General features: G+C 29.0%; 1 protein-coding gene across 1 annotated transcript; it reads left to right on the forward strand.

Annotated features, from left to right (window-relative positions):
• The first annotated feature begins 1,136 nt into the window (after positions 1 to 1,136).
• LOC111316022 (senescence-specific cysteine protease SAG39-like) lies at positions 1,137 to 2,282 on the forward strand. Its single transcript, XM_022918037.1, has 2 exons — positions 1,137 to 1,591; positions 1,690 to 2,282. Exons 1-2 carry the CDS (start codon positions 1,159 to 1,161, stop codon positions 2,280 to 2,282), a joined length of 1,026 nt encoding a protein of 341 aa, XP_022773772.1. The 5' UTR covers positions 1,137 to 1,158.
• Positions 2,283 to 12,018: the final 9,736 nt, after the last annotated feature.

Raw genomic sequence — 12,018 nt, forward strand, 5'->3', positions numbered from 1 at the left:
TATAGATACTAAAATCAAAATGATTAATCAAGTTAGTATTTAATACTATTTTATAACTTTGACATTTATTTTATGTATTAAAAATAGAATTATTTTTTATTTATTTATTTATTATTGTATTTTCAATTAATGTAGTTGTTATTATTTTGAGACAAGCATGAAACATTTGGTACTCCACAGGCACAAAGAGCTTGAAAGCAAATGAATCCAAGTAATTAGTAAATTAAATAATTATAATTTATTTATATTATTTAATTGAATAACTCATTCAAATTTAATTTAAATAATTTTATACAGCTAAGTGGTGGATGATATATGGCACTTATGTTTCTGAATTACAAAACTAACAATTAAAGTGCTTAGTTAAATAGCATTTGCAACAATTTGTGAGCTTAACTAGAGCACATTTAGCTATATTCACACCAAAGCAAGAAACAGATTAAAGTTTGAAAAACTTCATAAACTTGTATATACCCATTACAACATGAGGCTAAATATGAGACATCAAAAAAGAATGAGCATGGACGAGATAAATAATAGTTTTAGTCCTATTAGCTTTGACCATATTTTTGAAGATGATGATCTACTCACAGAATGGTTACAAGAGAAAGAAAATCATTTTTGTCAAACTAATGTATTTTTGTTATATATGCATTATATGTTGATAAATATTAAATTTTCAATTTCAATAATTAAAAATCAAATCTTAATTGATTTCAAATAATAAAAAAAAACACTAACTAATTGGGGGCTTAATTAAAATGCACATACCTTTGGCTAATTCTCCTACCTTGCGGTCAATTTTATTCTGATGTGACTTTACAAGAATGAAACGGCACGATGACAGTAATTTTGTTTGGCTTAACATGAGGCAATTTGAATACAAAATCGACCTTCTTCCAAACCACTACCACTAATTATAAAACTATCAATAAACTAAACCTCTATATCCATTTGAGTTTGAAGATTAGCACGATTCTACTATATCTATCAAGGCAATTCCAATAATGGGTCTCTATCAGAAAATTTTCAAGGGCACGTAGTTATGCAAAGCGTGTATTTATTCAGGAAACGTTTGATTATATAAATGTGAGAATTCATCAAATTTTATTGTGCCTCATCATTTTTCAACTTGTCAATCCTAGTAGCTATCCCGCTATGGCATTCAAAAACCAATATCAATGCATTTTTTTGGCCTTAATCTTCACAGTTGGTGCTTTAGTTTGCGAAGCCACATCGCGCTCTCTTCAAGATGCATCAATGTATGAGAGGCATGAGCAATGGATGGCACAATATGGACGAGTGTACCAGGACAACAATGAGAAAGAGAAACGTTTCAATATTTTCAAACAAAATGTGGAACGCATAGAATCTTTGAATAGCGCCAAAGCTAAACCTTACAAGCTCGGTGTCAATCAATTTGCAGATCTTACGAACGAAGAATTCGTCGCTTCTCGAAATAGGTTCAAGGGCCATATGTGTTCCAACAAGGCTACAACTTTCAAATACGAAAGTGTTACTGCATTACCTTCTACGATGGACTGGAGAAATAAAGGAGCTGTAACACCTATTAAGGACCAAGGTCAATGCGGTAAGTTCAAAATTTTTATAAGAAACAATCCCAAAAAGCTTAATGGTTTTTTATTCTAGCTAAAGATTTTAAACTGTTGATGTGACACTGAAATACAGGAAGTTGTTGGGCTTTTTCTGCTGTGGCAGCCATGGAAGGGGTTACTAAACTAACAACAGGTAAGCTAATTTCCTTGTCTGAGCAGGAGTTGGTTGACTGTGATACCAAAGGTGAGGATCAAGGCTGTCAGGGTGGTTTGATGGACGATGCATTCCAATTCATCCAGAAAAACAAAGGCCTAACAACTGAATCAAATTACCCTTATAAGGGAGTTGATGGCACATGCAATACCAACAAGGAAGCCAACCATGCTGCTAATATAAATGGACATGAAGATGTCCCCGCCAATAATGAAGAGGCATTACAGAAGGCTGTTGCAAACCAACCAGTTTCTGTTGCTATTGATGCTGGGGGATTTGAATTCCAGTTCTATTCAAGTGGTGTATTTACAGGAGATTGTGGCACTGAGCTAGATCATGGTGTTGCTGCTGTTGGTTATGGAGTGGATAATGATGGGACTAAGTATTGGTTAGTGAAGAACTCTTGGGGCACTAGCTGGGGCGAGGAAGGGTACATTAGGATGCAGAGAGACGTAGATGCAAAGGAAGGCCTCTGTGGCATAGCAATGCAAGCTTCTTACCCTACTGCTTAAACTTCATCATCATAGCCTATAATTATTCCTGCTGCTCCTCGATGTAATATAAATAGTGAAAACAAACATGAGACCAGTAGGCACTATGATGTCTATTTTCGATATCCTATGGCTGTTTTTACTAAGAAAAAGAATTACTAAAGGAATGACTTATGTTACATAGTAAATTATTATCTGTTATCGTCTCACTTGCACATCTCACTCTTTTATTCTAAATCAAAATTTTATAACTGTGGTTTATTACCTAAATAAGGAGTATTGGTATCAATATAGGAGAACAAGAGTTGAGAAAAATGCCATAAATGATAAAAGTCTTGAAGAATCTAAGATGATCACTTCATGTGAAAAAAAATACCAATCATGTATTTCCACACGAATACGAAGCAAGAAAAATGATCTGCCAACTGTACTTCTCCCTGAAGTGCAAGATATGAGACTATATAAGGCCTCATGTAAGCCAAGCTCCCTTTGTTGAGGAATCACTCCACTCCAAGCCCTTTGTGGTTCTACCAGATCATATTGTTCTAATTGTTGCAAATGATATATGAAGGCAGACCTCAAACAAAAGTAAGAAAGCTCCGCCTTGCAACATTTTAGCTTCAGTATGCAAGGCTGATAGATGGGTCTTTTCATCATCAACTTGATCTTGGAGACTTGTCAGCTTCTTATGATCAACTTTTTGTTGGAAATTGGTCATGCTAGAATAAATATATAACGCAACCGATTTGAAAATTTTTCAATTTTTATAAGATCACACGTTGATATCATTGACTACCAACATATATGCTAAAAGACAAAGCAAAAAATGTTTTACTTTGTCTTCTTTGATTTGGCAAACACATATCCATCAAGAACACCAAACTAAATTGTAGCTGGCTAAATGTTCAACCTCTAATAATAATCCAAATGAACAAAGACTGCAAGAAAATTTTTGAAGGATTTGCCGGTTGCTATGCTAATAGCAATATCAATTATCTCTCTAATTTTCTAGATTTTTCTCAAGAGACAATGAATGAACCGTTATAGAGAGGGGTGGCATAGCCTTTTTTGTATAGACAGATATTAGGTCTGGACCTATTCACAATAGGATATTAGCTTTGACTATTCTCTTTGGACTTTTAATTTATTTAATTTAATCTTTCAATTTTTTTCCTAAGTCAAAAGAAATTTATTAAGCAATTAAGAGGGACAAAATTAACATAAAGCTAATAAAACAAAGAATGCAGAACTATGCAAGTTCAACAAAAACTGATAGAATATTAAAGGGATAACGAAAAGATCAAACACCAATAGAGTTAACAGCACCTCTACCTTAAAAAGAAAACATGTGCATATTGTTATAACACCATACACATAAAGGCCTTTTGATAACAATCTACTCCAATAAATTTGGTACAAGATAATCTGATAATAAATTGCAACTCAAGAAGTATTGACGAAACCACCTCAATGGGAAGAACCTGCGTGGGATAAAGACCAATTCAAAAGCCATTCCCCCTCCCCCCCCCCCCCCCCCCCCCTGCGGGCCTTGGAAGTAATATTCTAAACCAAACATTCCAACTCAAATATATTATCTCCAGTCTCTTACAGTCTTCAAATAATGCACCATTATAGATCCAACAAGCTAATTTTTTTGCTTAAGTCCAATACCTCCAAGTTTTCCAAAGCAAACACAGACAAGCATATCACCAAGACCAAAGATTTCATTCAATTAGCAACAGGTTGGTATATACCCCAGTCCTCTACCATCTCTTTTTAAACATGCCCCCTCGTATGATCAAATTCTGTTGGATCTATCATTGTTGCCTTCATAAAAACTTTGTCAATATACTTTCAATGTCAAGATTCATAATCACAGCCATATATTTGATACTATACTTGATGATTTAAAACACGATATAGTGGCATGATATAAAAATGATGTAAAAAAAAATTAAAAAAAATACGATCTAAAATTTTAACAAAAATTATGAGTTTAAAAATAATCTTATATTTTAATATTAACACAAATTATTACACATAATTTTTATATAAAATATAAAATAAATTGTCAATATTTTAAATGACACGAATATATAAATCACCAAATCTACTTGACACCTAAGAATTTGAATAATAGCAAGTGCTCTTTTCTTGAACCAAGATAACTTCACGGAAACCACAACAATATCAAATGGAGCAGCACCCAATGCAATCCAAATTAACGCAGCCAAACAAAATAGTCATAGAGAATAAGAGGTCAATTCCAAATACCCATTTTGCATTGAGTTCCAAAAACATAGTATTTGCTATCAAAACAAACAAACATTGATGGAATCAATCCAAAGCACACCAGAGATAGACGATTCCACCGCTCTAAAGATACACAAGGATAACATTTCTCTATTCAAAGAAGATCAAGCTTTTGAAACTAAAACGTCATCCCTTGCTAACAAAATCTGAAAAATCAAGCCACTCATCCACAAGATGAATCTTCATAAAAGCTCCAAATAAATAAATCCAATCAGAGAATAAACTTCTCCCACAGAATACCATAAATAACCCTTTGAAGACCAAATCAAAAGTATCCTCACTGCACCCCACTTAACTAAATTGCAATTCTTGAAGGCATAAACAAAATCTCACAGTATCCAACAAATTTAAAGATAAACAACCATAACCTCTCCCCAAATATTGCTAAACCCCTTAAAGAGCCCATCTCAAATCTGCCTACTCAAACTTAGCCACTAACAGCTTTCAGAATTCATCATGACTTGACACCGGAAAACCATTCCAAATCCAAACCAAAATCCCCATAACACTAAAAAACAATCATACATGGCAAACCCAAACTTAACATATAAAAGTTCCACCTTCCCAACTTAGCTTCATATGAAGACCAAATAAATAGACTCCGACTTATATCCAAAATAGGAACTAATGAAAGAATAACAAAATCAATAGAACCTAAACCCAACTATATTTAACTCTTATTAAGACTTCAAAGCGTGTAATAATGTTATTTTTCTTAATGTTGTTTTATTTGTACTCATTTGATTAATTGGTATGCAAAAATATTATTGTTACATAAATTTCGAAGATATAATAAAATTTAGTGATTAATTGTGTTTTGCATTGACACAATTAATCTACCAAACTTTCAATGGCATAAGAACAAAATTATTTGATTTGGTTATAAAAAATATTAGAGGTTTTTCTAGTTTTTTGTCACTTTCTTCTAGTACAAGTTGTTTTTCTATATATTCCAAAACTCATAAGAGTTCTATTTATAATTAAATAAATATTTCTTTATACAAAACTATCTTTCATAAAGATGTCTGTAATAGCCAAGCCCAAATTATTATAACCCAATCATTTAACCCAGCCTATGAGTATTTAGTATAAAAAAGGAGAAGGAAAAAAAAAACTTATTCACAGTTTTTGTTGATAGTTTTCCTTGATAGAACAAGAAATAAGAAAACTTGAAAAAACTAAGAAGAAAAAAAAAAGAGGAAGGGCAGATCAATTTTAAAAATCACTGATTTAGGTAAGATTTTACTTAAAACTCTTGAAATTTTTATATTTTGTGTAATTCTCTACAAACCCTAACCTATATTCTTGTGCCTTTTCTTCTTTAGAAAAATTCAATGACTTTCTAATAACAATCTGACTAAATTGTAGGTGCCAATACAAAGGTCTCTTTAATACTTTTTTAATGGTATATGTGGTACTTTATTTGGTTGAGTAAGTTAGGAGAATTTAATTTTAAAATTTTTTTTTTTGAAATTTTTGACAATTACAAATGCCCAATTTTAGGTCATCATAACTCTTTATTCTAATGGTAGACTAGGTCAAACTTTAGGTGCTTTTGATAGTATAAAATGTGAACTTTCTAGTAGTATAATTGGTTTATTCAAATGATATTTAGGCTAAAAGAATCGAAGCCCCAACAAAAATTTGAGTTGTTTATGATAATTTATAAAGTTTCAGCCTCCGAAACTTATGCTTCTAGAAATTATTTTTATTGAAATAAAATTCTAAGTTTTAGTATTACAATCCTATTTTAAATTCGTGCCTTCCTTTATTGCTAAGAATTGTAGAATGTTAGAGATTTTGTGACTCAAAAAAAGCCAAATGCTCACAGAATGCAAAAATTTCAAAATTCAGAAAATTTCATTTTTAATGATTTTAAAAATTATTTCCAACAATATTTTATTTATTTAGTTATAAATTACATGAATTTTAGTTCTATTATTTTTATTAAATGTTTCCTTATTCTAATATATTTTTACTGTATTGATTTTATATTATTATTCTTGTTAAAAGACTATTAAGTTAGATTCAGACTTACAAAAATTATTACTATTAAATATTAAAATTAAATATTTATAAACTAATTTTTGTGTTTTTAATTATTAATTTCATATTTATACTCAATTTTAGGTGTTTGCTATATTAAAAGAAAGTTTGTTTTAATATGCTAAAACTACTTTTAAATGGTTTTGATTAGTTATGAAGGTTGCCACACAATCCAATTTGCTTAGGATGACCCATAGAAGGTTTGCCTTATTAAATTTATGCTTTCGGGTTAAATTATGATTTTTAAATATTTCTTGAATTATTAGGATACTAAGAGAATTGTGTGATTGCTGCTTAAATTTCAGTTTAACACATCAGGTAAGTGGCTTGATATCCCTTCAATCTTTGTACCTAAAAATTAGCCTCAATATGTTTAGAATTGATATATATGTAATGTATATTGTTTTGTCCATTTGTTTTGTAAATCAAGTTAAGCATGCAAAATATATATATAATTTATTTGTTACAAATTTGGATATGACTTTGTTATTTCTTTGATCTTCGAATATGATTTTATAATAATATATTGATATATCCATTGATTTTCTAAATACAAAATTTTTCTTTAGAATGACATGTAAAATTTATTAAGTACAAATTATGTTTGAGAAAGTGTGTGAATATCGATTTTGTCTATGTTGGATAATCTGAAAACATGTTTTAGTTTTGTTTCCTAGTATGGCTATGTTCTAATCTTACCAATGGGGTTTAATTGTTGGCCATGTCAATATGTACTTTATGATATAGATATCGATTTTGAACAGTGCCATCAGTTGAGAATAGTAATTTTTGTTCACCATATCACTGGTGATATACTTTGGTCCCGTTGCACCCAAAGGGTTATTGTGATCTTTGTTTTGTTCCATTGTAGTAAAGTGTTAATTATGATTGTTAGTACAACAGTTTAGTTATTTCTAATATACTTCTGTCTCATTACGCTAAAGAAGGAATTTTGATTCTGACCTATACCACAAAGATTAAGTATGGTCATAATATGTTACAAGAGACTAATAAAAATTGTAATTTTGTGATATTTTGTTCTGCTTTACAATTTGAGAAATTGGTTTTAAAAATATGATTTGTAAAATAATGTTTGTGAATACAAAATTACACAATATTTTCAAATCATATAGTTAATGTTCTAGCCTAAACGTTTTATAACATGCTTAATCTAATTGAGGGGATGCCAGTTACTTGCTGAGTCATTGTACTCATTCCTTTAATTTTTCTTACTTTTTAGATTTTGATATTTGAATCTTCAAGACTTAGTTTGACAAGAGATTATGTTGCAAGACTTCATCTATCCTTTGTCATCATATAGCTTGTAATGTGATTACCTTGATATAATAAAATTAAAATATTATTATACTTTTAGATCAAGTGAAATACGTGAATTTCAAAGACTTGGGTTTATAACTTGTAATTTTTGGTGACTTTTGAAGTTTTAACTTTGAATTAGTATGATAATTTAACGGTTGATTAGTTTTAATTTGAAGTTTACAAACATGCTTATGGGATTCATCTCATGAGTATGTTGCATTGTTACATCCTAAATATTTTGGCTTGGGGCATGACAAATAAGTGATATCAAAGCCAAGTTTGTTATTTTGGAGATTTTAGATTATTTGTTCAATTAATACAAAGTATTAGTTTTGAAATTTTGTACTAAAGAAAAAGTTTGGATTAGTTTGATAAGGAGTATTGATGATTGTAAATGAAATTATTTTTATGTGATTTTGGTGAAATGAGTACCTTAAACTCAATGTTTATTATGGAGAATGATTTTGATCTTTCAAAATTTTATGAGTTTGAGATAGATTTGATTTTCGATCCATGAAAATTTTGGTATTTTGTGATTTTGTGGATCTTAGATTTCCTAGTTTGATTGATTTTTAGACATTAGTTTTGGAATTTATGATGAGGAGAAAGTCTGGTAAATTTGATTATGAGTATTGATAAACTACAAGTGATTATTATGTGAAGATTTAATAAGATAGTTACCTTATACTTAAGATGATAGTAGAGAATGATTTTTTTTTTTTAATCTTTGGAGATCCTATAAAATTGAGGTTGAAATTTTCAATTTTTGGTGGGTTGTTTCGTGCTTGCTTATGGATTTTGATAAATCTTTAATCATGATCTTTGTGATACCTACTTAAAGCCAAAGTATAAAAATATTATGGTTTTCATGATATAATATGTCTATAAATGAAATAATTTTGGCAAGACTTTTGATAAATTGAATATTGTAAGCTTAAAAATTGTTATAGAGAATGATTTAAATCTTTTGAAGTATTATAATATTGAAGATAGATTTTCGATCAATTAGGATTTCAGAGTTTTACGATGGATTTTTATTGAATTTTTTATCATGGATATGAAATGTTTTTGTTAAGATAAAGTATAAAAATTTAGATTGACAAGAATTGTTATGAGGCTTTGAGATATTTATTATTAGTTGTTGTAAATTTTCTTTATGGACTACGATTTTTAAACTTACAGTTAGGGCCAGTAGAAATTATGATGCAAATGAGGATTTTGTAATATTAGTGTGATTTTGATTTCAATAAGTAATACATAAATTGATGGTAAGAATTGACTTTTCAAGAATTTACTGGAATTCAATTATTATATGGATATGGTATTACGATTTTAGAATTTATCTGAATGGATTTTGTTTATTATATTGTACTAGTAGTAAATAGCATTATATATATAAATAAAGACATTTGTTCATATTGATATATTTTATTTTATTGAAAATTATTTGTCCTTGATGATAAAGAATTAGAATCTTATGTAATTAGCTTGAAATGTAAAAATTATATTTGTATTTGGAAAACAAAGAATTTATTAATGGTCGTGCAATCAAATTGCGATTATGATTTTTGATTGAGGCAAAATATGAGTTCATTTGAGTAGTGTTAACAAAGACATATGTTGTAATTTTTGCATGTAAACTAAGGTTACAATCGTTGAAAAATATCATTAAAGAAGTAGATTTTGATCGAGTATTAAAAATTACAATATTATATATTGTAATGGTTTTGTGTTCGCCTAATTAATTTGGAAACGAAATAAAAAATAGAAGTCGCCACCAATCTTTTTTGGTTAGGTGCAATTGGTCACCTATTAAAACATATCCTTTTAATGAAATCTTAAAATTAATTAAAATTAATTAAAATTTATTAAAAGGATAATTTAGGTTCTGCATAACAGTCTGGGTTTAGGAGTCGATTATGCATGGAGAAAGATTAGTACCCCTACAACGCCCATTTAAAACAGTATCAATTAACTACATGTTATCCTTTGATTTTGATAAAAAATAGTTCTATTTTCGGTGTTTGAAAAAACAATTTTCTTGATTTTTTAATTTATTAGGAATTATTTTTTTATTATTTATTTTTATTTGAGAAAAATAAATTAAAACTTTTTTATTGAAATAATTCTTAAAATGTTCAAGTATGTTGGTAATATTAGAAGAATTTTTTCTCACTTAGAGATTTCTTAATCGTCACTTCTCGAAATACCTTAGAGTCCCATCCTTGGAAGTTTAAATTTACTTTTCGTAAAAAAATATGTAATGCATGCAATGCAGAATATTACCATGTTGATGCACACATTTTATTCTTTTTTTAGAAATTTTATTAATTATTTTATTTGATATTTTATTTTTAATTTTTGAAGGAAAAAAATTTTTTTTATTATATTGAAGTTTTTATATAAATATTCCAATACACTTATAATATTTTAAAAAATCTTCTTACCTAAGAATTTCGTAAAGCATCATTATTCAAAATATTTTTAGAATCCCATCATTGGATAAAATTTCATTTTTTCTCATTTTTATTGCTTTATTTTAGTTTTTAATTAATTTTTATTTATTATTAATGAAAGGAAATTTTTATTGTATTGAAAATTTTTTATAAATACTCAAATACATTGGTGGTATTTAAAAAAAATCTTCTCACATAAAGATTTCGTAGGCATTACTACTCAAAATACCTTTGAATCTCATCGTTGGATAAAATTTTCCTTTTTTGACATTTTTTATTATTTTATAAAATTTAAAAAAATTATCAAAAATTTTATTATATATTTCATTATATATTTTTATTAATTATTATTATAAAACAACAAAAATTTATTTTGGTAAATTTAAATAATTTAACATGTATAACTATTAAGAATAATAATTAAAATAACAAAAATAATATATAAAAAAAAACTTTAAAAAAATTCAAAAAAAATATTTTTTTACCTGAACCGGACTGGTCAATGGTTCGATCAACGTCCGGTTCGATCCCGTAATTCGGTCTAGCATCAGCAGTTCAGGGGTGGTCTAGTTCGTTTAGTTCGGCTCAGATGGACCAGTCAGAGGTTGAAAGAGAAACAGGTCATTGGGTCGAGTGCACAGATCCTAGGTCAGGTCACGGAATGACGCGCGGATCCTTAGGGCTCAAAACAACGTCGTTTTAGTCTTTCTTAAAACGGCGTCGTTTTGGTTCTAACCGTTTATATAAAAGGCCTAATTTTTTTTTCAATCATTCTCTTCTCCACAAAAAAAAAAAAGCTTCTCCCTCACTCTCTCAGACAAAAACCCAAGGGTGACCGACCGGTCGCCATCACCGCCGTCGTTACCTGGTCATCAGTCATCGGCCGCCATCATTAATGATCAAAAAATCTCAAAAACTACCCACAAACTCCTCTCGATCCCCTGAACAGAGATTTGGCCTTCTTTTTAGCAAAAAAAGTCTCTAATTTCCTAGATTTGCTTTTTAAATTTTGGATAAAAGCTTTTTGTCTCTTTTTTTTAATTTTAACTTGATTTTTTTTGCACGTATTTATTTATTTTTTTGCGCTGGGTTCTCCATTCGAGGGGACTATTTTTTATTTTTTTTGTTTTTGCATAATAGCTTTTTTTATCTGGTAAAGTTTTTTTTTAATTTATTTTTTTCAGTAAAGCTTTTTTTTTTCAATCCTCCTACTTCCTTCAGGTAAGAAGCTCTATTTATAAAGCTTTTTGGGATTCAAATCTCATATTTTTTGGGATTCGAATCTCATATTTTCAATCAAAATCCACACTACCTAACGTGTCAGGGGACTGTCGGTGGTGACAGTCACTGAGATTATGGACTTTCAGTGATGGTGCATTTAATGCACCCATACCTTAGTCAAACTAAATCGAATAAGGGAAAAAGAAGAAGAAAAAAGAAAGAAAAAAAAAAAAAGAAAAAAAATAGAAAAATAGAAAAAAATAAAAATAAAAAATAAAATAATAATAATAATAATAATAACAATAATAATACTAAAACAAAATGGTGATTACAGTTGTCCCACTTTGCTTATTTCTGAGAATCAAAAATAAGGCAAAGACAAACAAACAACCATTTTGTTC

This window comes from Durio zibethinus, chromosome 24 (genome assembly GCF_047325235.1).
Source record: "Durio zibethinus cultivar Kanyao isolate XHJ-2024 chromosome 24, ASM4732523v1, whole genome shotgun sequence".
NCBI lineage: Eukaryota > Viridiplantae > Streptophyta > Magnoliopsida > Malvales > Malvaceae > Durio > Durio zibethinus.

Excerpts from the sequence above, each read along its gene's own strand:
- LOC111316022 (XM_022918037.1), top strand. The coding sequence starts at position 1,159 with ATGGCATTCAAAAACCAATATCAATGCATTTTTTTGGCCTTAATCTTC. Across the intron at positions 1,592-1,689 it reads TAAGGACCAAGGTCAATGCG|GAAGTTGTTGGGCTTTTTCT; the intron begins GTAAGTTCAAAA and ends ACTGAAATACAG.